The following is a 27949-nucleotide window of genomic DNA, read 5'->3' as shown; positions in this document are numbered from 1 at the left end:
GCACACAGGAAGATGACATTCCCCAGCCTTCCATTCCGTATCCTGGGGCTGGGGACTAGGTGCTGATGTGCAAGCGTCCTCTGCAGAGAAATCTGCAGTGAGGGTGGAGGGGTGGTATATCACCATTCCCTCCTGAACAGCTCCAGGTGGAGAGGAAGATTGCTCCCCTGGACCACACACACCCTGTGGCGGCATCTCGTGGGTGACCTGAGTGACGGTTTTGTTGTTGTTCTGGGGATCAAAAGACTAACATTTTGGAATCATCTGCCCCAGGAGAGCGCCTAGAAGCCACGAGCGTTACTGCTGAGGCACTGTGAAGCTGTTACAGAGGACAAAGCCAAGGTCTAGGGGGTGGGGGCGTCTGTGGGAGGCCACACAAGTTCCACCTGTGGATTGGCCGTCCCTGAGTCCCTGAGGCCTCTGTCCCTTTGATGTCTCACCAACTCCCAGGCATAAGCACTCAGAAGAAGCCTTGTCTGCAGATAAGAGCACAAAGGCAAGACAGGTGAAGAAGACGCCATAGTAGATGCACAGACGCATGTCAGTCCATCTTCTATTCTGGAATCATCTGTGCTGTATTCCCTAACCCTCACCTTCTCCCCAAAATATCTACTCAACCCCAAAACAGAGACAAATAGAGCCCAGAAACATTTGCTTTTGCATTTAATCAAAGGAAAAGAAAGAAAACTTAAGAATTGGATGGCGGGGGGGGGGGACACAAAGGGAGAGCAATGGGCTGAGGCTGATGGACCATGGGGGCAGGGCCCTCCTTCTCCTGTGGTCCCCAAATACAAGAGGCCATGGTGGGAGGGAGGGGGGACAGGCACAGAGCTAGCTTGCTGGGCACGAGCATGTCCTAACCCAGGCCCTCCAGCCGGTGAGCCGAGAAGGCCCACCGTCTCTATTCCCACCTGGTCAGTGCTTGGATGGGGAGTAGAGCTAGATTCAGCGGGAGAGGTAGGAGGCTGTTCAAAGAGGAGGGGCCCAGCCCTGCCCCTTGCACATTCCCGGAGAGGAGGATGTGGGAGTTGCTACCACACCAGATATCCTGAGGGATGAAACGGTCTCCAGCATGGCGCCCGCCAGATCTCTATCAGAGGCCATGGTCTTTTGGTCAGGGGGGCTTTGCGGGTTAATCAAAGGGGATCAGGGACTGTCACAGATGATTCTCTGACCCTACACTCATCCTCCAGGGGAGGACGGAACCGGCAAGCAGGGAAAAAAAACATTTTCCTCCCACAACCAGTCCGCTTCGCTTCGGCTAAGTAAGTGTCAGGGTCCCAGCAGGATACTGAACTGAAGAAAAGGACAGGGACTAAATGGAAAACCAAGGCGGGGAAGATGACTGAGCAGTGGATAGCAGCGCTATGCAAATGAGCAGCGGACAGGCCCACCTCTAGTCTCATTGGCACGTCTGATGCCTATGCAAATGAGATTCCTAATATAATAAATATATTTCTAGCATTTGTAATAAATAGTCTTTCTTTTCCCTCCCCACCCTCTTCCCTAGGAAATGGGCACACAGTGGTTCAGGGGCCAGCTTGGGCTGACGCTGCAGCAAAGACTGACACGCAGGAGAACTGGGAGGCACAGGGTAGGGGGCCCCTCAAGAATGAAGGATGAGATGTCTCCAGATGTCAAGGATGTGGTTCGTAAAAGGATTACGGTATTTTACAAAACCATCCTCCCCAAGGACTAAAGGCTGGTACTTAGGCTAGGGAACAATGGGACAGTAGAGGAAAGTTCCAGGCTCTGGGGTCTGGGATGGGGGCTTGTAAGAAATGGGGAGGAGGAGCTGAAGGAAACCCATGAGGGGGCCTCACAGAGCCACCACCAAGAGAAAGCACTACTCTGCACCCCCCCTCAAGCTAAAGCTAATCTGTCTGTTTCCAAGCCGCCACCCCTCCTCAGCCCTAATGCCAGCAGGCCATCTAGATCCATCCAGAGAAGAGCCTGAAGAGAACCAAAGTGTGGGCTGTGGCGCCTGGAGTACTTTTGGTCCCGACAACAGAGGGTTCAACTTTCCATTTCCAGCCTGGGCTAAGCCTACTGCCACCCACCAGCTGCCCTGTTTGGGGAGCAGGGCTTACAGAAGAGGGATATCTTGAGAAGATCTGTGGAGAGACCTTGGCAGTGAGAAGCTGGGAATAAAGGAGGGACCAGGCTGTGTCTGCTCCTCGGGGAGCCGAGGCCTGCGTCACCAGCTGCAGTGACTAGCTCACGACCGGGTGTCCCCAGCCTCTAAAACGGTCCAGACTGGAACCACTGCCTGGGTCTGCCTAGCTATCAGTGGGCTGAGTACCCAAGGCTGGTCCTGGGAGTAAGGGATGGGAGGGGCCGGGGAGCTGGTGGGCGTGGCCAGCCCCCCGGGGAAGAAAAAGCTGGCAGTGTCTCAGTCCTGCTGACCACAAGGCCCCAAGCAGCTCTGCTCTCCCTGGACTGAACGTTACGGGAGTGACTCTGAGATGTTCCGGACACAGCATGATCCTTAGAAAGGGATGTCTGGTGGCCAGGGGGCAGAGGGAGTGGGCAGCACCTGGGTACAGGGGTACCCCATGAACGCCTCACTCCCTGGCAGTACTGAAGCCAGCCCCCTGCTGGGCGCTGTGATCCAGGGGGGGAGCCCGGAGATGGAGGGTGAAGAGCGTTAGCGGGAATGGGAGAGTGTCACAGGTGAAGGATGGATTCCCAACCAGGCAAGGGACAAGGTCCAGAGCAGGGCTCAGTACACCCAGCTGACGGGCACCCACTGGGGCTCCGACCGAAGCTTCTCCATGGCAGCCTGGAGCTCACGGAAGGTCCTCTCCAGGTTGCTGTTGACCAGGCTGAGGTCGAAGTAATGCCCATAGCCCCTCTGGATGCGGCTGCTCTCCTCTACCGTCCGCCGTAGATCCGCCTCCTGTCCGGCACAAGGGGCTTCAGTCAGCACCTCCGACTCACTGCCATCCTCAGAGGGGATCTACGGCCCGTCTACCTCAGCCCAGAGCTCAGCCACAGTGGCGTAGAGGTGTAGATTCCCCATGCACCATCCCTCCCCCCCCCACACACACACACCGTGGCTGTGCGCCTGGTCAAGCCGGAAGGGAAGAAGGAAGGAAGGCAGGAAATAAGCTGTTGTAAGTGACAAGTGGGACTCTAACCATTCAGCAACCCACAGGCTCTTCACTGCACTCCGTAAGAGGGCCGACTGTCCCCCGTTAATAACGCAAAGCTCAGGTACAAAGAGGTCACAGGGAGTCGACAGCTCAACAGGGAAGGGCCTGACTCCAGCCAGAGCTCCCCGAAGCCTGACCAAGCCCCTTCCTATAGCTACGAGATGGCATCAGGACTTTCCAGGCATCAGGACTTTCCAGGTACCAGGACAATCCCCCACCCGGGACGTAAAGGAAGCTAACAGGGAAGCGGCCAGGGAACTGCTGGACAGCCGACTTAACCAAGCTGAGGGAAGCTGTGTCTCACAGGCTCGAGCTGCATTGGTTGCCAGGGCCACAGTGCCCAAGGATCGGGTCATCAGAAGATGCGAGCCCAACCTAGAGGCCATGGTAACAGGCATGGGGCAGGCGGAGCCTTGAACTCGGAGCTCAGCAAGCCCTCTTCCTGGGGGAATGCTGTATGAAGGCCCAAGTTTCCTCCAGAACCTTCCCCTGCCCCAGCTCTTCCACTGGCCCTCTGGGACTTCTTTGGCCAGCACTGTCTCTCTGAAGAGTGTACCTGTGGTAGGCCTGGCGTCGAAGTTCTGCGTCCCCGGCTCCATCTGTGCTCCTCTCGGCCTTTTCACACAAATCGCTGACCAAAAGCCCCACCTCTCTGAGCTCTACCACCCCCAGACAACCCGAAACTGGCCCCCCTCGCGGCCACTCAGATCCCCTCACCGTCAGCTGCTTGGTGGACACGCCACTCTCCAGCGCAGCCCGGTTCATGGCCCGCAAGGTCTCGAAGTCAGGGGCCTCAATGAACACCACGTAAGGGACAAACTCAGCTGTCCTCAGGACCTTCACGGCCTGCAGGAAAAGACGAGGGTGGGAGCGCAGGGAACAGGAAACACGCGTGGGTGACAGGGTGGGCACCTGAGAGTGGATTCTGGGGGTGCCTGGGGTTTCCGGGTCCTGAGAATGACGAGGTGGCTGGCGGGGGACCAGACACCGACCAACTGAAGGAGGCTGGGGGTGGGGGGGGCAGGAATCTAGAAAGTGGGAAAAGAGATCTGGGTCCCTAGTTAGGGGAACACGAACGTCACAAGGTTTAAGGGGGTTGCTGAGGGGACCAGGCGGGAAGGGCTAGACAGTACCTGGGGGTTGACGTCCAGCACGCACACCTTGCCGGAGGCGACCACGCCCCGGATGGAGTCGATCCGAGTCCCATACAGGTTACCCTCGTACTCGCCGTGTTCCAGGTACCGCCCGGCGCGGATGTCGGCCTCCATCTCCCCACGAGACACAAAGCTGTAGCCCTGCCCCTCCCGTTCTGAGTCCTTGGGCCTCCGGGATGTGTCTGGGAGGGCGGGGCAGGGAGAGAAGGGTGGCCTCACAGCAAGGGTCAAGAGACGTTCTCGTTCCTGCCTCCTCCAGGAACCATCACCCACCTTCACCTCCTGCTGTCCCATCACTCAGAAGCCCTGACTGCCGCAAGGCCTCGTACAGTTCAAACGCCTCTGTTTCGCCAGATCCCAAAGCAGACAGACACTTTAAAAACCCGAGAAATCCTGCAACGGAGCCAGCCCCTTCGCCAGCCCCTGAGCCTGCAGTTCCCGCGTCCACCCACGGGGGGCGCGCACCGCACAAGGAACGGCCTGACCTGGTGGCCCTAGACGGTGCTCGCTCAGAGCTGTTCAGCACCCTCCCCCGCCATCCCCCTTCCAACCTCCCCTCCCCTCCCCCGCCCACCCCCGTCCCTCCTCCCCTCCCCTCCCCCGCCCACCCCCGCCCCTCCCGCTCCACAGCCCGCACTCACAGGGCACTGTGGTGCCGTAGCGGTCCGGATCCCACAGAATGAGCTTGTTTTTCAGGCTGCGCCGGCCCACACCCTGCGCGCCGATCAGCACCAGGGTTTTCCGGCGGAACGGGGGCATGCGGGCCACCTCCTCATAGATGAGCAGCTCGTGGCGGTCAAACTCTGGGCACAGGGAGATGGCGGGGCTCACCGGGCTGTCCCGTGGGGCGGGGGGGGGGGGGAGGGGGAGGCTCTCAGAGAGCATGAAGGGTTAAAAAAAATACTTGCGGGGTCACTTAGGCCACCGGGACAAGAACTAATTCCCACCTGCGTTCTTGGTGGTCAGATACATCATTCGCTTCTTTTTCTTTCCCGAAAGGCTGCCGCACAGGGTCCCTGGCCACGAGGACATAAGTAAGCAAGCTGGGCCAGGCCGGGTCTTACACTGGGGCCTGAGGTGGAGGAGGGGTTTCCTACCTGAGGTCGGGGTCAGTTCCAGGTCCCGCTTGACAAAGGCTTTCCGCTTCTCCTCCAACAACTGGCTGGGGATGAGCCCGGCGCTGCCCCCTTCCACGTGGCACGCCTGAAACGGCCCAAGCCACAGGCCTCCCTGGGTGAGAGGACCCTCCCCTGCGCCCCGCCCCTTCTGCAGGAGACACTGTGGGCGTGCCCCGGGGCTCACCTGCCACCAGTTGGCATCATCTTGGTTTACGATCTGGAGCAAGTCCCCAGCGCAGAAGCGCAGGCCCGCTTCCTTGCAGGGGATGAGGCTGTCCCTCGCTGGGTCATAGTCGAAGTGGCATTTCACAAATACCTGACCCGGGGATTTGGGAAGGGTTAAAATTATCAGATAGAGTGTGTATCCAAGGGAAGGGTGTTTGGAGGACGGTCAGGGTGAGGTCTTCCAACACACACACACACACACACACACACACACACACCACACCACACACACGGCGCAAAGGCCACAGAGATCTGCACCTCTTTGCACACTCACAACACTCAAGACAATCTCTCTCACACTTAGGAAGGACTTCCTAGGCCCGGCCGCCCCCGCGGCCTTGAGCTCCAGTGGGGTCCAGGCAGACAGGCCCACCTGCCGGGGGAGGTGGGGTTCCTGGTAGCTGGGCAGTATCTTGAGGATGACGCTGCCACTGGCGCTGCGCAGGAGCTCCTGCAGCGCCCGGGGATCGCTGCCCACCGGCTGCCCGTTCACTTCCTTGATGATGTCACCCACGTGCAGCAGGCCCTGCTGAGCCACCATGCCCCCGTGCAGAATGCGGGCAATCACCAACTCGCCGCCCTCCACCCGGAATGTCACGCCCTGGGGGGAATCAAAGGAGTAAGGCTATCCTCGGCTCCCAGTCTTCAAAGGGGGCTCCTGGTGAGCCCCGCCCCCTTCCCGTCCCTGCCCCCATCTCCTCACCAGATGCTCTCCCGCAGTTTTGCGGATGCCCACCATGCGCACGGCATCGGGAGGTACCGGCTGGTTGCTGAACGTGGGATCCAGACCCGGGCTGGGGGGTGGCGTCTCGTAGGTCTTTGAGGCCACTGAGTCGTGTGTCTCCAGAAGGGACTGAAAAGCGATGGAGGGAGAAGGGCCAGTGGGGAAATGCCCAATGCTGGCTTCGCAGCCGGGTTCCTGCCAGGGAGTTGCCCACCCCACCCTCCGCAGCCAGCAGCCCGGAACCGGAACCTGGAAGTGGGGCTCCTGGAGGATCCGCGTCAGCTCCGCCGCGGTGCTGCTCTGCTCCGCCAGCTCTGCCAGGTCGCGGAGGATTTCCTGCACCAGCTCCAGGTTGTTATCCCGAACGGCCTCCAACTTGGTCTCCTCCAGCCTCTCGTGGGCCTGGGGTGTGGAAGCAGCACAGATAAGGCCCTCACGAGTCCCAGCGCTCCTCCTCTGGTTCAGAGCCCCTAATCCTGACTCAGACACCACCTGTGAGGTCGCTCTGCAATGTGCGCCTCAGCTACCCGAGACCCAGACACACAGACACGCACAGTCACATTCAGGTGTCCTCTGTTTTCCTCTCTCCAGCAGTGATGATTAAGACTCAGTTTATAAGCCGGGCTGTGGAGGTGCTCGCCTTTAATTCCAGCACTAGGGAGGCAGAGGCAGATGGATCTCTGTGTGTTCGAGGCCAGCCTGGTCTACAAAGTGAGTCCAGGGCAGCCAAGGCTACACAGAGAAACCCTGTCTCGAAAAACAAACAAAAAAAAAAGGCTCAGTTTTTGATAAGACAAACAGATTTCTGTTTCTATCCTCCTGACTCACACAGCCATCAAATATTATCACGCTGTCCCCATCTCCCAAGGTAACGTAAGTTCCATCAACATGGTTGGACCAGACCTTACACATCTTGTAGTTCAAGGTGGCTGAGAAAGCCGTGGAGGTAAAGTAACTTCCCCAAGGTCGTGGTGACGTGAACTTTGGTCCCCAGGCTCAGTGCTTTTAAAGAGTCTGGGTATGGGTTGAGTTAGGGCCACAGCTGGATTGGTCTGACTTTTTTTTTTTTTTTTCATGTTTACGCTTGGTTTCACACTGGGGAGCTGTGTCTTTCCCACGCCTTGAGACTGTGGCTGTCCTGGTCCCCAGTGGAGCTGGCGTCCGCCCGTGACCCTTGCCTGAATCTGTTATCCCGGTCAAAGCCGCTGGGCAGCGAGTACCTAAGAACCTTCCACGTTTTGATTGACATTCTCCTGGGGGAGAGAGCGCGCTTTCCTGGGCTGGCTGGCGAGATAGCTCAGACTGAAGCATGAGGACGGAGGTTCTAACCCCCAGAACCCACATGAACTCTCCAGGGGGCAGCAGATGGTCCGCCATCCCAGCCTTGAAAGGCGACAGGGGCTCCTCAGAGCAAACTGGCCAGAGAGGCCAGGCACGTGGGTGAGTTCTAGGCTTCTTCAGAGACTCTGCCTCAGTGAAGGTGGGAGAGCCATGGAGGACGACTCCCAACCTCATGCATACCACACACATGTGCAAGTGCAGCCACCCACACGTGTGTGCCCACCAACATGTTAACATGCAGACACAGAGAGAGAGAGAGAGAGAGAGAGAAGAAGGAGGAGGAGGAGGAGGAAGAGGAGGAGGAGGAGGAGGAGAAGAAGAAGGTTTCCTTTCTCCCTCTCTCCAACCCTGAATCTGTTCTCTGGGTATTGCTATGAACTTTTTTTTTCTTTTTTTGGTCCATTCATAGTTTTCTTTTTAAACAGCCCTACTCACTTGCCTGAATGTTGTCTTAAGGCAGTTTTCATGCTACATGGCAGAGTTAAAGAGTTGTGCCTGAGAGTACACAGCCTGAAAAAACTAAGATACTTACTATCTAAGTAAATTAGGTGGTTTTTAAAATGTTTTATTAGAATGTGTGTGCGTGTGTTTATAAGTTATACGTGATGGGCTCCATTATGACATTCTATGTATTTTTCCTATTTTGTGTGTATGAATGTTTTGCCAGCATGCATGTCTGTGCACCGCATGAAAGCAGTGCCTTGGGAGGTCAGAAGGCCTTGATCTCCTAGGTCCAGGGTTACAGTTGTGAGCTGCCATGTAGCTCCTGGGAATCAAACCTGGGTCCTCTGGAAGAGCAGCCCAGACCTATTGAAATGTTTTCCTTTGTAAGAGTTGCTTGGCCGTGGTGACTCTTCCCAGCAATAAAACAGTAACTAAGACAAGTATTATCTTGGTACATTTTTGCTGCTATAACCGAAAATCACTTGAGTCTGAGGGCCTGGGAATGTAGCTCAGTGATAGAACAACGCCTGCCTGGAATGGGCAAGGCCCTGGGTTCGGTTCTCAGCAGCACCAAAAACAACATCAACAACAAAACCAAACCACCTTGATGCCGAGTAACTTACAAACAACGGGAAGTAATTATAGTCGCGCAGGCAGGAAGGTTAGAGGCCAAAGTACTGAACTCATGTCTAGAGGGGGCCTTGCTATGCCTCCCAGAGAGGTCAGAAGGCTTTGGAAAGAGCCACACTAATGCTGTCCAGCGGCCTGTAAGGCTGCTAGTCTCACTGGGAAGGACTTCACCCTCATGAGCCAACTGTGCTCTGAAGGACACACCTGTTAATACTGCCGCACCGAGGGCTCCCCGAGAGGGCTACGGCGTGTCGTTGGAACACTACAGAAGTCACCTAAATTAATGCCATTTCTGTACAAGCAGCGAAATTTAATAGCTGGATAGACGAATCTATCTTCCCTTAACTTTATGCTCCCCCCCACACATACTTAACTTTGTTTTTAATTTGTGTATGGATATAGCTCAGTTTTCAAACCTACCCTAAAATGTCAGCTCAGAGTCCCAGATCCATCACCGTGCTCACACACACATCCTGAAGGGACCATTTCGCCACTTTAGCGATTATGCTGTTTCCACAGAATGTTAATTTCTTTACTTCTCGTTCTGTTTTCTTTCTTTTGTGTTTGCTTGGGGTTTTATTTTTAGATCTTACTCATTTTTATTTTATCTGTGTGAGTGTTTTGCCCGTACGTCTGTGCACCATCTGCATGCGGTGCCCACAGAGACCAGAAGAGGGTGTCGGATCCCCTGGAACTGCAGTTCGAGATGGTGGTGAGCTGCCATGTGGGTGCTGGGATCAAACCCGAGTGGTCTGGAAAACCAGCCAGTGCTCCTAACTGCTAAGCCGTCTCTCCAGCCCCTCTTAGGGGGTGGTTCTTTGTTTGAGACAGGGTCTCCCTATGTAGCCAAGGCTGACCTGAACTCACAGAGACCCTCCTGCCTCTGCCTCCCAAGTGCTGGGATTAAAGGCGAGCATCACCACACCAGGCTGTTGGCTGGGCTGCCAACCTAGCAATTCTCTTTAGATCACACCTCGTGCCACAGACGGAGATTTTCCTCCGTCGAGATTACTTTTAGGACGACTGCACAAAACACCACAGCACACCTGGAGTCCTGCGACTTTCTCAGCTGGTCTCTGAGTATTTAGGTTTTCTCCTAATACTTTGCTACTGCAATAAGACTGGTAAATAACCAGGGCACGGTGCTCTGTGTCCTACGTCCGTTGCTGGAAGTCTGGCGGGGTCAAGCCGATGTCTCAGATACCCTGGAGCTGCAGCCAGCCTCCTCTGCCACCAGCATTACCTGTGAAATACCTCCAAAGCTCCTCCCCCGTACTGATCAGACTTCTGAGGGCCTGCCAGTCACTCCCATAGGAAATGATCTGCCAGCGGGGCTTATTTGCATTTTGCTTATTGCCGGTGTAGCCAAGCACCTCTTTGTATGTTTAAAGACCATCTGTGTATCTTCTTGTGCGAACTGTCTGTTCATATCTTCTGCCAATTTTTCTATTTGGTTTTCCTTCCCTCCCCCCCCCCTTTTTCCCATTTTTAAATGTTCTCTCTATATTGAGATGATTAGCCCTTTATTTGTGACATCTTTTGCAAATCATCTTCCTCTAGCTTGTCATTTATCTTCGGATTCTGCTTATGGCAGTTTTCGCCTTGCAAAAGAAATACATTTAATACGGCTGAATTTATTCATCTCCCGTGCATCTGAATTTTGAGATTGGGAGGGGTGGTTCCCATACACAAATCTGTTTTCTTCCAGGGTGCAAAATTTCACACTTAGACCTCCGATCTGCTTGAAGATTATTCTGATGTTTTGGCATGAACTGTGGATCTACTTTGATATCTTCAAAGCTGCCTGTCAGGATGCCTCAATGCTAGTTATTAAACCTTCACATTAGGAGGCTGGAGCATGGCTGTCAGGAAAGTTCCTGCTGTGCAAACATGAGGACCTGAATTCAGATGCCGAAGACAAATAAATGTATAAAGGTGGAAGCAAGGTGTGTGCCTGTGATATGAGCCCTGGGGCAGACAGGGTGGGCGTGGGGGTTGGGGGTGAGGAGATAACAAGAAGATAGGAAGATTCGTAAAGCTCTTTGCCTAGCCAGTCTGGCCAAACTGATGAGCTCTGGTGCCTGTGAGAGATGCTGTCTAAAAAGCAAGGGCTGGAGAGACAGCTTTGCAGTTTGGAGCGCTTGCTGCTCTTGCAGAGGACCCTGGTTTGGTTCCCAGAACACACATGATGGCTCATGACTACTCCTAAATCGAGTTTCAGGAGGGCCAGTGCTTTCTTCTTCTAGCCTCATTGGGCACCAGGTATGGGCATGCTGTATGTACATAGATGCAGGCACTCACATATATACGTAAAATAAAAATAAAGACATCTTTAAGAATGTATTTTAAACCTAGGAGACGGGTAAAGCATATTTCTGAGTTCTAGGCTGGCCTGGTATAGAGCAAGTTTCAGGTAAAGAAAAGCTTACATCCAGGTGTGGTGGTACACACCTTTAATCCCAAACAATAAAGGTAAAGTTAGTTTGTAGAAGGAAGCACCTATGTTTGAAGTGATGTCTAATTGAGTGTCAGAAAAGGTGATGAACCAGAGAAAGATTTGACAGAAGAGGATATGCTCAATTCTCGCAAGGACAGAGAGGAAAGGGAAGCCAATCAAGGGAATAGCACAGAGAGACAGTTTTAGAGAGAGATGTCGCACAGAGAGAGAGAACAAGCCAGGAAGAAGTGAAAACAGAAAGAGCAAGAGAATGAGAAGGAGCCAGAAGATTAGAACAGATTGCTAGAGCTGGTCTGAGGTTAAGCAGAGCAATTCAGAGGCCAAGAGAAAAGCCAGATTGAATAAGTCAGCCGGGAGAGAAGTTTGAGCCAGAACAGCTGAGTTGAGCCAGACAGCAAAGCTCAGAAAGAAGTAGAAAGAGCGAGCTTATTCAACAGTAAGTCTCAGAGGCTGAAAACATTCTAGGCCTAGGTTAGATTGTATGGAGGCTAGAAGCTTCCAGGACGAGGCCTAGGTTAGCAGAGGGAGGCAGCAAGCCTCTGAAACAACAGTTACATCAGGTGAACAGAGTTACTTTTTCAGGCATGCGTGAGCCAGCCACCAAACCCAGTTTCACAGAGAGAAATTTTAATTTTTATTACATTTACTTATTTTATTGCATTTTACTTATGGGGGGAGGAGAGGCCACAGAGTGCATGTGGAGGCCAGAGGGCAATTTGATGGAGTCAGCTCTCAGAAATGAGACTTTAATAACATCTCAGTGAGTGGAGGAGACAGACACAATGCCTGGCATGCACAGGTACTCAGTAACGGCTATGCAGGTCCTTTCTCCTGTCTCTTTCCCAAACAGGGCAGGGAGCAGCACCAGACCTGGCCGCCTAAACGGTTCATCTTCCTCTTGGTTTGGCCATCAATGTTCCTGTTAACGGAATATAGGCCATTGAAGGGACAAAGGAGCTGCACACTGGGACAGAAACAAGCCTGTGTGGAGTGGACATCCCAGAGCCCTGTGTGACCCAGTCATTGGGCCTAGCGCAGTCCATGGAGCCTCAGACAGAGCTTTCCTGGCTCTGCGGCACCTCTGTGCCCAAGACCAATGCTTGGGAATATAGAAGCCCAAATCCTGAGCTGCAAGAAAACAAAAACAAACAAACAAAAAACAAAGGCATTTAGGTGCCAGGAATGTGTGACTATATACTTCCACCAAGCTTTGTTCCTTCAGCGAACTCTGACTAATACAATGCCCCTCACCCCACAAAAGCCGCTCCATCTCTATTCCTATGGCTTCCGCCTGGAATCTTACTCACAGGCAGTCAGTCCCAAGATCAACTTCCACAGCCAAGAGAAAACTCTGACTACCATGGAACCATTCAATACAAAGCATTTCGGAGTGCTGAAAGACAGCTGGCTTACCAGGGCCGACTGTGCTCAGCCTCCATCACAGTGGCCAGCAAACTTCCGGAGGCCTCAGGAACTCAGAGATGGCTCCACAGCGCTGAGCTCATCGTGTGTTTTCATAACTGATTCATGTACGGTGGCTCGGAAGTTAATCAACAACATCCTCTATCTAACCACGGCCCCCCCCACCGTAGCACCATTGCCCCGAGTTCACGATTCCCCAGCTTCCTGTTTAAGTGTTCTTACTAGGTCTGCATGGATTCTACACAGTCCCAAAGTAAATATAATTTGTAGCTATTTTTGCTTTTAGAAAAACAGGATCGTGCTGAATATTTAAAATCCTGGGGGTTCTTGTTTGTTTGTTTTTCACTTATGAAAATTTACTTACTGAGTGAAAATTTATATTATCTACTACTTTTTACTCAGCCTTAATTTACCGTGACATAGTTTTAATTAGTGTTTTGCCTTTATGTATGTGTACCTGTGTGTACGTGGTGCCTAAGGCAACTGGATAAAGTGTTGGTTACCCTGGAACTGGAGTCATAAGTGGCTGTGAACTGTCATATGGGTTCCAGGAGTCAAACCAGGGTCCTCTGCAAGAGTAGCAAGTGCTCTAAACCACTGAGCCGTCTCTTCAAGATTTCTCTAGAAGATTTCTTCTTGTTTTCTGTAGACGTGATTGAGCGATGCACACCAGTGCTGGAGGCGCTGGACCGGGGGCCCAGGAGAGTCATATGGATGTCCACAGTAACCACGTGTATCACTTTGATCTCAAAATCAAGCTCAGCTCAGGCTGGGATCTCTCTCAGTGGTGGGGTCTCATCTAGCACGCAGGAAGCTTCGGGGATCCCAGTGTCACACAACGAGGAGAGCATGTCCTAATTATCCCGCCACCGCGAAGGTCGAAGCAGGAATCCAAAGTCACCCTCTGCTACGCAGTGAGTTCAAGGCCAGCCTTGGCTACAAAAGACTCCTTGACACACGCCCTCAAGGCATCCTTAACAAAGCAGGGTGCAGAAGCTGGGGGCCAGGGACACAGCCGATTGATTAGTGGAGGAAAAGCTAGCTGCCTGGTTCTGCTAGCTCCCGAGCCAACGCCAACAGCAGGATGCAGCCACAGAACCGCTGCAACCATCTCCCTGCAAAGCTCCTCCCACACCCTCTCACTCCAAGTGTTCTGATCTTGGCAAAGGACAAAATTCTCCTTTGAACTCTGGGGCTCATAATTAAATTCAAGGACTGAAGCAAATGCCAGAGAGCAAGCAATGTTCCAGAACTCTTCAACCGGGCTCCAGCAACACTGACCAGCTTTGGCTGTTGGGACATTAGCAAATGTCATGCAAGCAAGCAGAGTCTTGGCAGGGCCTGTGATCTGAAACTTGTCTTCCCCTCGATGGAGAAGCCACCATGTGGAGGAGACCGGGTCACCCTCCTCGAGGCAGAGAAACTGTGTGGGGAGAGGTCAGCCCTCCGGGCAGACAAAAGCGCACACCAGGAAAGCCGCCCAACCCGCCCACAAAAGCCCCGAGAACTAAACCACAGCACAAGCCCGGCATGGTGGCGCCCGCCTTTAGTCCCAGCGCTCGGGGGAGGCAGAGGCAGGTGGATCGCCGTGAGTTCAAGGCCAGCCTGGTCTACAAAGCAAGTCCAGGACAGCCAAGGCTCCACAGAGAAACCCTGTCTTCACACACACACACACACACACACACACACACACAGAGGGGGGGGGCACAGCATGTGTTTTGGGCTGTAGCAAAAGCTAAGTGATCTGCTGGCCTGCCCAATGCCACAACTTCCCCACACTGCCTTGTCAAGGCTCCAGTCTTACTGGCTTCCCTGTGCCCTCACTGTTCTAGATGAGGCTCTGCCAGCCCACCCACTGCAGCCTAGCCACAGGACAAAGCCTCCTGAGGAACTTCAGGCTGACAGCTAAGATCACACTATCGCAACGCTTCCACATTCGCAAACACTCACCCGCCCCCGCCTTACCAACAGGCGTTCCTCTCCCACCTCTCAGAAGGAAACAACCGGTGTCCACCTAGAGCAACAGGCATACCACATCCTTAGTGGTTAAACCTGAGATGTTCCCCCAGGGCTCCTGTTTTTGAAGCTTGTCCCCTAGCTGGTGGCGCTGCTTACGAGGGCCGTGGAGCCTTTGCGGGGGGGGGGGGGGGACTTCTCTGCCAAAAGTAAGACACTAGGAGTGAGGCAGATGGACGCCTTTGATCCCAGTGCTCGGGAGGCAGAGGCAGGCAGATCTCTGAGTTCAAGGTCAGCCTGGGCTGCAGAGTGAGTCCAGGACAGCTGGGGCTACACAGAGAAACCCTGTCTCAATAACAAAAGAAGGAAGGAAGGAGGAGGAAGGAGGGAGGGGAGAAGAAAGGGAAGAAGGAGGAGGAAGGAGGAAAGAAGGAAGGAAGAAGGACGAAGGAAGGAAGAAAGGAAGGAAAGAAATTAGTTACAGCCCAGCCCCTGGTTCTAGCTGCTCTCTGGTTCTGGTCCACAGTGACATGAGGTGTTTCTGTCACATGCTCCCACAGCCAGCAACTCTGCCATGCCCTCCCTGCCAGGATGGACTACTTCGTCAAAATAAGGCCTTTTTCCCCAAGCCGGGCACGGTGGCACACGCCTGTGATCCCAGCACTCTGGGAGGCAGAAATTCGAGGCCAGTATGGTCTACAAAGTGAGTCCTGGACCGCCAAGGCTACACAGAGAAACCCTGTCTTGAAACCCACCCCACACCCCAAAAAGTGTTTTTTCTGTTGGTTCGAAAATTCATCTACGCCTGTACAGTCACTGAAACGGGAAAGAAGCAGGTCCCGATGTCCCCATCAAGCCCGCGCTGGGAAGTGACGAGAGAGGCTGTGCTGACTTTGATGAGCAGTCACGTTTACAGGAACGGTCACCCACACAGAGGCGGGAGGACTCCGCCACTCTAAAGTCCTTCTTGAAGATTCCTTCCCTGTTTGTTTCAGAGCCAGAGGAGAGAAGTCACCATGCCCTCAGCACACTAACCCCTTAAAGTGATGTGGGCCTCACGGCTGAACAAATGTCCTCACTCTGGTTATGCATTGAGTATCATGCCCAGAATTCTCTGAAAGAGCAATCTAGCCAGCTTATGCTCCAAATGTTTCTAGAGGAAGGACTTGACTTTCAATCTGACAGGACATTGGTAACTTATCAACTAGGTTGTATGTGAGCTTCCGGGGGACTGAGGCATTGTGGGACCCAGTAAAGAGGAAGTCAGGCTCAGCTGCTGTCAAAAGAACAAATTATCCCCAGTTCAACCACTGTTATCTTGGTGCCATACCTGGTGGTGGTGATTTGAATGAAAATGACCCCCACAGACCCACAGGGAATGGCACTATTAGGAGGTGTGGCCTTGTTGGAAGAAATGTTTCACTGGGGCTTTGGGGTTTTGGAAGCCCAAGCCAATTCTCTCCCGGCTGTCTGTGGATCAAGATGTAGAACTCTGAGCTCCTTCTCCAGCACTGCATGTGACCATGTTTCCCACATTATTGGCATATAATGAACTAAACCTCTCAATTGTAGCCAGGAGCGATTAAATATTGTCTTTCTAAGACTGTGGTGGTCATGGTGTCTCTTCACAGAAATAGAAACCCTAACGAAGACACTGGTGCATGCTGGGTGTCCAGTGGATAGCTGTTAAATAGATGAGAGAATGAATGAATGAATGAATGAATGAATGTGACAGAGCCAACAATCCCTCTCTGGAGATGTGTCAAGCCCTTGGGCAAGGCTACCTGGGAAGGCCAACTCACCCTGACCCTGTGACCCATAGGAGACAACTTTGGATTCAGCTTTGGAAGGCTACGGAAGCTGAAGGCTCAAAAGTTCATGCATTCAGCGCTTCCACGGCCGACTCCGCCCCAGAGAAAGCCTCACACCTGTGCATAAACGCCCGGATATACGGACATCCACAACAGCGCTGTCCTCCACCGGGAAAAACCTGCACCACCACCCTCACCTCTCAGAAGGGGAGCCACTAAACTGCACTTGACGCATGTCCAAATCAGCACACAACGGTTCGAAGGAGCACCGACATCTTCATCTACACTTAGACCAAAAACTTTACTCCCCATATGAACTCGAAATCTTAAAAAAGCAGAAGCAGATTACACTATCATTTCACTTGTGGGAAACTTAAAGGCATGCACAAAAAGGCCGTATTATTAGTGGCTAAACCCACATATAGACAGGGAGAGTATTCTGGGAAATGACATCAGCAGTGTTTATCCTTGGGAAGGGGAAGCAGCAGGAATAAGGGAGAGAGGGGAATGAATTGTAACAAAGAGCACTTTTCTTTCTTCAGAGGAAAGAGTAAGAGCTGGAGAGCGGGCTGAGCTCTTCAGAGCACTTCTTACTCCTGCAGAGGGACCAGAGTTCGGATCCCAGCACCTACATCAAACAGTCCAGAGCCCCCTGTAACTCCAGCTCAAGGAGATCTAAAGCCCTGTTCTGGCCTCTGTGGACATGCAAGCACATGCTGAACATATTCACAAAGACAAACACACATACACAGCAACAACAAAAACAATTAAAGTATTTTAAAGAACCTCAAAAGAAAGCATAAAAGCCAAAATAAGCAGCTGTCAGTATTAACATTACAGAAATGGGTGTTCGGGGAGTGGTTGCATTATTTTCTTCAATCTTTTCTATTTAAGCACCAAGTAAATACCAGCTCTATGTACTAAACACTGATTTAGGTTCAGGAGACACCGTGGTCATCCAGACAGACAAACCCTCCTGCCCAAAAGGAGCTTATGTGCTCAACATTCAAACACAAATCATCTCTCCCTCTCCTTCCCTTTTAAGAGACAGGGTCTCACTGCGTTGCCCAGGCTGGCCCTGCACTGGGCTCAAGCAGTCCTCCTGCCTCAGTCTCCAGAGTAGCTAAGACTATAGACGTGCCAGGTTTCTTCTCTTTAATTAAACAAACAAAAAAACAAACAAACAAATGTTATCTTCAATGGCCAAGGAAGGCAAGAAAGCAACCTGCCTTTCTCTTATTCCTGCCAAGCATGCTCTCTTCCCCAGAACTTCTCAGACTTTTTAATCATGTGCATTCCTGTGTGTTTTGTTTGTCTTTCTTTGCTTCCAGTGTTTTCCTTTTGTGGTTTCAGAAGACAATATTTCACGAAGCCTAGACTGACCTCAAACTCTCTGAGGCTGATCTTGAACTCCTGATGCTGGGATTACAGAGATATGTCGCCTTGCTTGGCTCTTGTTTTCTTCTTTGAGACAGGGTGCTACTGTGTCCTCATAGTCCTCCGTCCTCAGCTTTCCTCCTACTGGACAATAATGTAGGCGGGGTGTGCCCCTGGAATACAGCAGCTCTCTCCCTCCAGCAGGACCTAACCTCCAGTCCCTGTACCTTGGCTATCACCATCTGACGGCAGAGTCCCTACCACCCGGTGCTAGACAGATGGCTCAGTTGGTAAAGGGCTTGCTGTGCAGGCACTAGGTTCTGAGTTTGGATCTCCAACACCCAGGTAAAAAGCTGGGCAGTGCTACATGTCTGTAATCTCATTACTGGGAAGGTGGAGAAGGGTCCCTGGGTTTGTTGCTGGGGAAGACACCCAACTTCAATCCCTGGGTTCTGCATACACATAAACAGATGCAGGCATGTACACACACACACACACACACACACACACACACACACAGGAAAGAGCAAAGGAAAACCCACCACCTCTCTGTCCTAACACCCTACCCACCATTCATTCCTGAAGACCCTGTTGATCGCCTTAGTCTTGTTCCCATAGCACCTGCCATTGCCTCGGATTCTCAGGTACATGCAGCCATGCCCACCCATACTACCCCTCCAGGACACCCCTGAACAACAGACCTGTCTACAGCAGCCATACCCTGCATGGTCTTGCCATCCCCCAGGACTGCCCTCCTAGGAAATATTTTACCTCCTCCCTTCCTCTCTGACCTCGGCCTTCTCTTCCATCTCTACAGCTCCACACCTTGCAACCTCAAAGAGACCCCCAACCTTCACCTGGATTTTCTCCCTGCCTCTTTGCTTCCTACTGTTATGGGCCTGGAGGTCACGCTGACCAAAGTCAGTCTCTGGCTTCCTTCAGGGATCCACCCACATCTTGGGCCTGGACCAAAGCCACGTTCCTCTTCCTCTCTGCCTAGGGACTGAATCATCCCACCCTGGGAAACCAGTGCCTGCCATGGGCTATCTGGGTCCATGTTTACAAGACTCTCCCCTTCACCAACTGGCCAAGCTTCGCTTCTGACCCCCTGCTCAAGCCTTGACCCCTGAATCCCAGGAGAGAAATGCTTGCCTTTACTCAGAATTCCCAGTGTATCTGCCTGACCTCCTAGCATGCCCAGCCTTGCCTGAAGCCCAGCCCATGAGCATCTCCTTCCCCCACAGAAGATGTCCTCCCTACTGTTGTGCCCACTCCCTCTGCTAGAGCCAACACCAGCCTGTCCCCAACCCCCTACCCCCACTTAGGGTGGAAACTTGGGTGCCCCACAATGTCCAGCTCCATCCCAAACATCTCAGCATCCGGTGCCTCTCAGCAACCCTAGCTCTAACTACCACGTGGTGTCTAACTGGTCTCTGAAAACCCTTCCTGTGATCCTCCAAGTGGCTGCCAGGGACGGGGCTCCTGTGTCACTGTCCCTTCCTGCCTAAAACATACAAAGCTTGCTTGATAGCCGAGGGATGATGTCTGAGCCGCCAGGCGCAATCCCCAGTGCCCTCCACAGCCGGCCACCACCTTCACAGCTCACCCTCCTTGTCTCGCGCCTGAGGCTCCAGCATCACACTTTCATCTACCTCTCACTTTGGTGTTGCTGCCCAAGCCCTTCCCCTGGCCCAAGAGGGCTGCCTGCCCCTCTCTGCATCCCCCACACTCACACTAGCCTCCTGTACCCCCAGAGGCTCAGGTAGGCGCCTGTCCCTGTGCTCCCCAAGCACATGTGCATCTGCTCCTGAAATGCCACTACAACACACTTATAAATTTCTCTTTTACTGAGCCTGCCTCCCACCTGACACACACCTAAAGGCAGAGAGGTGGGCGGGACCAATCTGGAGATTCCACCACACCGGCATGCTTTTCTCTCAGCCTGACGGCCAGCCAGCCTCAGGGGACACCCCTCTACCTGCTCCCGCAGGTTGGCCACCCAGGCATGGTGCCCTCCACACCCTTTCTGGTGGCTTCTTCTGCCACATGCCCAGTACACAGGGTCCCCTGAGGTTCCTAGGAACCACCTCCCCATACACACCGTACCTTGGCCAGGGATCTGACTATGGGACTTTCCATAATGCCTCGAAGGAAGATCAGGTCCAGCTCCGCAGCCCCCGTGGCATTGGGGAGGGATCCCAGGTTGTCCAAGACTTGCTGCATGGCTGGGGGGGAGGGGCAGTGAGATGCTGAGTAGCAGCTGGGCACAGAAGACCAAAATTCCAGCACAGACCCTCCCATGCCCGGCCCTGCCCATGTCCTCCAACAGCATTTCCTACCCCCCTCTCACAAACACCCAGGCCCCGGGATGCCGCAGTTTGGGATCCTAGAGGCAGGTGGAAGTTTTCTTGATCTGGCTTTTTTCCCCCCACCCCACCTTCTCCGTAATCAGCAGCTGAGCCTGCCTCTAGACCCTTCGTCTAGGCCTGGGCGTTGCAAGGACCGGAGACTTACAAGGTCCTTCTTGGGCTCTCAAGGGAACCAAGTGAGGTGCCCTAGGCAATGCCATCCTGGAAAAGGGAGGAGGCTGCCAGGAGCAGGAATCAGACCAAGGAACAGGGGAAGGTGTCCCATTCCAGACTTCCTCCTCGGCCTCTAGATGGATCGAAGTCAGAGCACTTGGCCACCTGTAGCTGGGAGCATGTACCTGAGTCCAAGAAGGCGGCGATGCAGAAGGCCAAGACCAGTGCAGCACCAGGCCAGGCGACAGACCACTAGTTAGTGTGATACCGTGCAATTGACTGTCCCCAGACTCAGTTTCCCCCTCCGCTCTGACAAACACCATTCTTTAGAAACTAATGCACAATAAAAAGCCAAAACTGGTGGAGTGGTAGAGGCACACTCCCTTAATCCCAGTGGGTGGATCTCTGAGTTCGAGGCCAGCCTGGTCTCCAGTGAGTTCCAGGATAGCCAGGGCTACACAGAGAAACCCTGTCTTGAAAAAACAAACACGCGAAGTTAAAACTGAGGCCTGGAATGCTAGCAGGGGCTGGAGAAGCAAGCACCCCGGGTGCTGGTACTGGGACGGCTGCGGAGACCAAGGGCAGGGGTGGGAAGCCACGGGAGCTCTCTCGACCTGGGACACGGGGCGGAGGCTGCCTCCACTCCCCGGTTGAGATGGGAGGGAGCTCCAGCGGGTGGGAAGAAGGAAAAGAAGCAGTGTGCCCATCTGGGAGCAAAGATGGGCAGGGGGTATCATTACTCTACCACCCACGCCTACATCTGCGTAACAACGTCCAAACCCTAGAGAAAGGGGTGGGGAAACAGGCTCCCCGGAACCTCTCAACACTTGTCAGTGCTCCCCTCCTCCAAAGAGTGAGAGGGTGAGCAGGAGGGGGACCCTAAACCGGAGCTTGGAAAGGATGGCTTAACGGGCTCCTGAGCCCCCGTTTCTTTCCCACTCCCCCGCCCCACCTTCTCCGTAATCAGCAGCTGAGCCTGCCTCTAGACCCTTCGTCTAGGCCTGGGCGTTGCAAGGACCGGAGACTTACAAGGTCCTTCTTGGGCTCTCAAGGGAACCAAGTGAGGTGCCCTTCCCAGTCTGCCAAACGTCCACAGCTCCCGGTCCTGCTCACTGGCTCCCCAGACAACCAGCTAACGGGGCTGGGGCCTGAGTCGGGGTGGTGGTGCCCTCTTCCAGATCAGTTCTCCTGGCAGGCTGGGCGTCCAGATCTCCCCTAAGGGCGCCCTTGCTCAGGTGCCCCAGAGCCTACTGTGAGAGGGTGAGTTAAAGGGTGAGCACCCCTCCCCTGGCTCTCCACCCCACCTCTCCCTACCTTCCCTGCGGAGCTCTGCTTCTTCAGAGGAGCCCAGGGAAATCCCCTCCAAGGAAGCCCCACTGCCTGGGCTGCAGGCCATGGCGACCCCTGGGCAATCCTAGAACAGTCTCCGGCGAGGTCGGCGCCTTCCCGGCTAGACGCGGGCTGAGCTAAGGAAGGCGGGACTCTCGGAGAGCTGTGGGCTCAGCCAATAGCAAGGCTCCGCCTCCCGGACCGCCCTGTGGATTGGCCAAAGCCCGCCTGCTGGTGAGGAGGGGGCGGTAACGGGTGGGAGGAGGGCGGTGGCAGGAGAGAGTCAGTCTAAACTGGCCAGGTTCCTGTCACTTAACACCGGTGCAGGCAGGGAGGTGGCGATGAGGTCGGGCTGAGGGACCTCCCTCTCAGCCTGTGCAGAAATCTCAGGTGGCGAGCAGAGTTTGGCTCCCACCTTGCCTTTGTACCGCTTTTTTATGGATGTCCCTTCTCAGGCACATCGGATGCCTGCTGACCTCTACCCACTCACCCCCGTCCCCTTCCTGGGCCGGGTCCTCTGACCACCGACCTCTTCCCCCCCTCCAGGCTGGTTTCTTTACAATAACCCTCTCAACCAAAGAAAACCCTCATGAACAGCTCTACGCCCTCTCCCTGGTAGGTGCAGGAAGACAGCAATACCATCGTGACAAGAGGCAAGCATCTTAACTCGATACGCTATCCGCTGGAGCACAGTGGGGGCAGGGGAGGGGGAGAAAGACAGAATGGTGGTACCCGCGGGGCGGTAAAAGGCACAGCTCTCGAACCCATCTTAACAGTAGCTTCTCCCCTTTCCCCTCATTATCCATCTGGTGAGGGGTAATGCCCTGGAACAAGCCGGGCATCTTGGAACAGGGGGAGGAGAAAGGCAAGAGTCCATTTATGCAGCAAAAATAAAGGTGGGCAACAGAAAAGGCCTTGGTAGCTGCCCTGTGTGTCCCCATGAGGCCACTACTAGGGCTCTGCTGCAGCTTTCGCCAGGCCACCTCTCATCAGCCATTCCCAGAGGAGTGGCACCAGGTCCCCTTGCACCCCTGGTTGCCATGGGAGCGGGCAGGGATTACACACCAGGACAGTAACCCAGGGGAATGGCAGAGATAATTTAAAGGGACAGCTCCATCAGAAAGGAGACCCACAGCCCCACCTGGATTCAAGCAAAAGAGGGAAGGAGCTAGCATGGCGAAGAAAGAAGAGACGATGGACTGTAAGTGAGCAGACAACAGACGTCTGAATTCCCAGCCTGTGTGTGACATCACTCACGTAGCTCCCAAACTTTCCTCAACTGAAGTAACCGTGAGCCCTCCCATAAGAACAAGGACCCTCTTGATCCAGGGGGAAGGGATGCTAGCTTTCACTTTTGCAGAGCAGAAGTGTCCCAGGGAAAAGGGGGGGGTAAGGAGGGTGAGGACCCTGATCTCAGATGAGGGTCACAGCTGTCTCTTTCACACACACCCCACACCCACGGGAAGTATAATGGCCACTGCATGATTAGGGCAAGTAAGCAGCAGGAAGAGAGAGCCACTGGGCCTGGCTTGAGCACTTGAAACCTCAAAACCAACCCCAGTGAGACACACTTCCTCCACCGAGGCCACACCTACTCCAATAAGCCCCACCCCCATAGCCTACTGTGGCCGTTTTTCATTCAAACCAGCACAGGCAGGACGCACAGTTAGATTTTGAAGCTGAGGCCTGGCTCAAGAAAGGGGGCACATGGTATTTCTTTCTTTGGATAGAGAAGCAAAGAGAAAGAGTAGCCCACAGTACTGCATCTAGAGGAACGGGGTCCCAGGAGGAGTTTGAAAAAGCAGGTCACACACAGAGGCATAGGGCTCCCTGCCGTATCCGCCCCCACCAAGAGGCCTGCAGCTGGGAAGTTCCTCCCTGTGCTGCGGTCACTATTAATAGGTTTACTGGGCAGCCCCAGATGAGAAGCTTTAACCACAGGCTCAGAGATGGGTCTCATTAACTCCTAAGCAGCTTAGAGTGGGGGACCTGGCCAGTGAGCAGGGGGAGAGGCCAGGGGGGCGAAAGAATGGGGGACATTCCTTGGCATGGAAAAAGGAGCTTTTCGTGGGGAACAAAGGGGTCACAGCAATTTCCGTTTTCTCAGAGGGTAGGGACGAGGATTCTTTCTATCCAAAGTGAGGACCTGGACTGTCTTGCAGAGGGAACAGCAGGTTCAGTCCTGAAGAATTCAGACCTCTCAGGGCATCTCCTGGCTGTAGCCAGAGCCCTTTGAGAGCCTTCTGACATGGACCCTAATCTGGCGGGTCTCAGGAAACACTCAAGGGTTCAGAAACCCCTGGGGTCAGGTGTAGACTTTGGGGCATAGATGCGGGTGTGTGTGTGTGGTGGAGGCCCAAAGCTGTCGTCAGAGTCTGGGAGATCTAGGAACAAAGTGAAAAACATCAATCCCACACTGCCACCCCTGCTCAGAGGAAACGAGTCCTCAAAGGGAGATGACTGACTCACAGGTCAATGCCATAACAACACAGAAGCGGCGGTGGCGGCGGCAGAATAACCGTGAAAACTCCTCACAGCAACGAGCTCTCCCCTCTCAGAGCCTCCAAGCGCCACATGGACTCTTTCAGAAGTTTGGGCTAGGAGGTTCCCAGCCGGTTTGTGGGCTTTTGAGCCTGCCTGTGTAGTCCACTCTCAGGCTGTAACACCTACAGATCTGTGTGCACACGTCCAAACCTGGGGGTTCTTTGTCTCCGCTTACTCCTGCTAAAGTCCCCCCTACCGGCCTCCAGTGTAGGCAAAATGCGCCATGGATTCTCAGTCCCTCCAAGGTGTACTACCCTCCCAGTCCCAGGTCCTGGGCACATCCCCGGGACCACTCCCCTGCCATTCCTGTCCGGCAGCGGCATCCACCATCTCTGGCCCTCAGGCAGGTGAATGGTGTTACAAGTCCAGTGCTACCTGGAGCTAACTCAGGTCTCCCTCTGCTCTATCCTACCCCAGGGAGGGGCCCACCTGAACGAAGGGCTGAGTGGCTGCTTGTAGCATGACAGGGGAGGGGCACGGAAGTGCCCAGCGATACTGCTGCACCCACCCCCTGGTGCTGGCCCAGCCCCCTCAGAAGCCCTGGGGCAGGCTGACAGCTTTAACCTCTTCTTACCGGACTCAGAGTTTGTGGCAGCAACTGGCATGGTGAATGAGGTCAGTGAGGACTCTGACGTCAGTCTCCTAGAGGAGGAGAGAGGAGGGTGAGAAGGGAGAAGGCAGAACCAAGAACTTGAGCGGCTTGGAAGGGTACCTACCCTCTTTAGGAACAGCCACAAGGCAGGAAGAGAGCATTGCTCAGAAACGGGAACATGGATTACAAGAGTGACCCCAAGCGCCCTGGAAGGCAAGAAATGCAAACAGCATGGCCCTCAGCAGAGGGGGAGATGGGAGGATCCGTTTCTCCAAGGCTCCAGAGCTGGTAGGAGAGCTACAGTGAAAACTTAGGCTTTTGTGACAAAAAAAAAAAAAAAGCATTTCTCTTTTTAATATATATATATATTTTGGTTTTGTTTGTTTGGTTTTTCTGTTTGTTTTGTTTTTCAAGACAGGGTTTCACTGTGTAGCCCTGGCTCTCCTGGAACTTGCCCTGTAGACCAGGCTGGCCTAGAACTCACAGATATTTGCTTGCCTCTGCTGGGATTAAAAGCCAACACCACCCAAAAAATAAGTACTTCTTCTCATTGGGCATGATAATGCCCACCTGTGCTGTAGTACCAGGCACTCGGGACAGAAGGGTCCCCTGAGCCCGGCCTGGGAGGCCTATGGAGATGTCATCTCAAAACCAACAAATAAAACAGAATCTTCTTTCTGGTTCCTTCTTAAAGTGGAGGGAGGAGTAAGTGTGAGTCCTGAATGTGAGCCAAAACCCGGAAGCGTCCTGGGACTGTTAGTTCCGTGAGGACACAAATGGAGTCCATTACCGGCCTCTAGGCCTCAGGCCTAGAACCTTCTGGTGTCCCCAAAACACTGGTGTCTAGCTGACAGAAATGATGTTTCCTTTCCTGCTGTCCTGGCTTTTCTCTCTCTCCCCTCCTCTTGCCCAGAGTTGGGGCAGGGAAAAACGGGAGACTGCGGCCATAAGCAGGCATGGAGTCTGCAACCCCACCGCCCATCCAAGATTAGCTCCTTCATCCTCTCTGGAAAGGAGAAGGGGCTAACCCACCCGTCTCTCCCCTTGCCTTCCTGGGCATGTGCTCCTGGATAAAACCCTAATTCCCCGGTTGCCATGACAACAGGAGGCAGTGGCTCACAGCAAGGGTGGGAGAGTAGGGAGAGACAGCTAGCTGGCAGTGCCCACTTTAAGACTAAATGCCTTTTTCACCCCCTCCCAAAGGGGAGGGGAGCCACAGAGCCACTCCCCCCTCCCAGCCCCCCCTCCCAAGAATCCAAAATTATTTTCGGAGGAGCAACTACTGGTTTTAATAAAAATTATTCTCTCTCTCTCTCTCTCTCTCTCTCTCTCTCTCTCTCAAGCCTAGGCTAATGACAGCTCTGGAGGCAGAAATGACAAAGGTGAGAGGAACAGGATCCCTTTCCTCCTGGATCTTCTCCAGAAGAGTTGAACTTTCAGAGAGAGGAGGGGAACCCCTTTCACATTAGAGAAATGTGCAGGATCCACTGTGCCAACAACCAGGGTCCCTTGTGCCGACTCCCCTAGCCCTGGCCTTATTCCTAAAGAGCAGGGGGCGCCTTCTCACAGCGCGGGTCCTGCTCCCTAATAGAGGTGCTTGCTGTGGGTTACTCTTTTCCCGAAGCGGGGGGTGGGGGTGGGGGTGGGGAGGGGAACGGGGAAGAACCAGGGAGGATCCTCTATGAAACCCTAGGCCCGGGAGTCCTGCCCAAGGGAGCCTGGGTTTGCTCCCTGAGGAGTTGGTTCCCACGGCGTTGGCTCGCCTCGCCCCACCCCCACCCAAGCCTGTGAGAGGGCGGGGCCGGCTGTGCCCATAGGAGAGCGGCAGTGCCAGGCAAGCCAGCCTGGTTCCATGCCAACGTCCCCGGGCCCAGTCATCACGGAACCAGCACCTCGGCGTCAAAAAGCCCAGGTGCCCTCCCACTCCCACCTCCACACGCAGGTTCGCGGCCACCAAGCTATCCAACCCCGCCCCCAGGGTGTCAGTAGGTGAAGCCCGCCAGCTTCAAAGGGGCAGGTCTCCTCCCGCCGCCCACCCCTCCATCAGTGCAGACGTACTGATGAACGGGGAACGCCGGACAAAGGCACTTTGGAGCCGGACAGGGTTATGGAGAGGACTGAACCTAACTCGTGGCCGGAGGACGGGGTCTGGGGAGCCGGCGGACGTGCCGGTACTCTCAATCAGACTGCCCCCGCCCCTTCGATTCAGCCCAAACCCGCTGGGCGCTAGGACCTGGGAAGGAGGGGGCGTGTTGGGAGCCATCAAAGAGGGCTCTTTGCTCGCGCGCCCGGCGGAGACCAGGGGGATGAGGTCACTGAATGACTGACACCCCCCCCAACCCTAGGTCTTCATTCCCCACCTAACTTTCTGATCCAGGCTCCTCGCTCTCTGGCACCGATTCCCTCCCTCTGGAGTCCCCAGGCCTTAAACCCTGCCCCCTCTCCCCGCCCCCCCCAAAAAAAACCCCTGCAACCTCCTGCCCCGTGAGGCCGGGGTTAGCAGAGCGCCTCTCCCCAAGACCCCATCTCAGGGAAGGCCGAGGTACTGGCCTCTTGGGATGCGGGATGCCAAGGGACCCAGCACCGACGTAGTCTAGCTCCCCCAGGGCCGGAAGCGCCAGCAGCACGGCTCTTACGTAATGCCGGGATCCGAAGTCCCCCCCCCCCAACACACACCGACCCTGCACAGACCCCGGAGAGGCCGCGCGAGTACCCGGGCTCAGCTCGGTATCTCTGCGCCCGGTGTCCCTCTGGAGCCCTCACACTGGCTTGGGGACCAGCATCCCTGGGATGAAGGGGCTCTTCTCTGCCCACCGGCATCCCAGAGATTAGAGAGACAGAGAGAGCCGGGTGCTGCAGCTGGAGAGGGAGGGGGCCGGTTTGGGGAAGGGGCCCGGGAGTTTGGTCCTGGAGAACAGCATCGCCTAGCGCGGTGCTAGGTGGAAAAGAAGGCAGGGGTTCTGAGGTTGGGCGCTGGCCCAGAGACCTGCGAATACCTACCTGCGTTTTGGGGAGCCCCCGGCTCGGGGCGACTCCGCGCAGCCCGGCGCTCCGCGGCTATTGCTTGTCAATCGCCGGCCGCGCTCTTAAAGCGGCGGGGCCGCCTAGGAGCGAAGGGGCGGAGACAGAAGGAGGAAGGCTGGGACG

At 54.4% G+C, this 27949-nt stretch overlaps 1 protein-coding gene across 4 annotated transcripts; it reads right to left on the bottom strand.

The window, feature by feature from the left end:
• Positions 1–646: 646 nt before the first annotated feature.
• Mpp2 (MAGUK p55 scaffold protein 2) lies at positions 647–27949 on the bottom strand. Of its 4 annotated transcripts, XM_021642755.2 has the most exons (14): positions 27803–27903; positions 24927–25008; positions 24785–24852; positions 19922–20040; positions 6626–6778; positions 6356–6505; positions 6026–6253; positions 5612–5743; positions 5407–5512; positions 5257–5325; positions 4951–5112; positions 4289–4491; positions 3873–4001; positions 647–2899 (listed from the first exon to the last, which is right to left on the bottom strand). In XM_021642755.2, exons 3-14 carry the CDS (start codon positions 24813–24815, stop codon positions 2723–2725), a joined length of 1659 nt encoding a protein of 552 aa, XP_021498430.1. In that variant the 5' UTR covers positions 24816–24852; positions 24927–25008; positions 27803–27903; the 3' UTR covers positions 647–2722. The 4 variants fall into 4 exon arrangements, with proteins under 4 accessions (XP_021498430.1, XP_021498429.1, XP_021498431.1 ...); XM_021642754.2 differs by lacking the exon at positions 24927–25008 and having other exon boundaries at positions 27803–27949; XM_021642756.2 differs by lacking the exons at positions 19922–20040; positions 24927–25008 and having other exon boundaries at positions 27803–27887.

The sequence above is a fragment of the Meriones unguiculatus genome, chromosome 7 (assembly GCF_030254825.1).
Source record: "Meriones unguiculatus strain TT.TT164.6M chromosome 7, Bangor_MerUng_6.1, whole genome shotgun sequence".
In the NCBI taxonomy this organism is placed as follows: Eukaryota; Metazoa; Chordata; class Mammalia; order Rodentia; family Muridae; genus Meriones; species Meriones unguiculatus.
The sequence above is the reverse complement of the archived record's forward strand: the minus strand, read 5'-3'. Positions and strand labels throughout refer to the sequence as shown.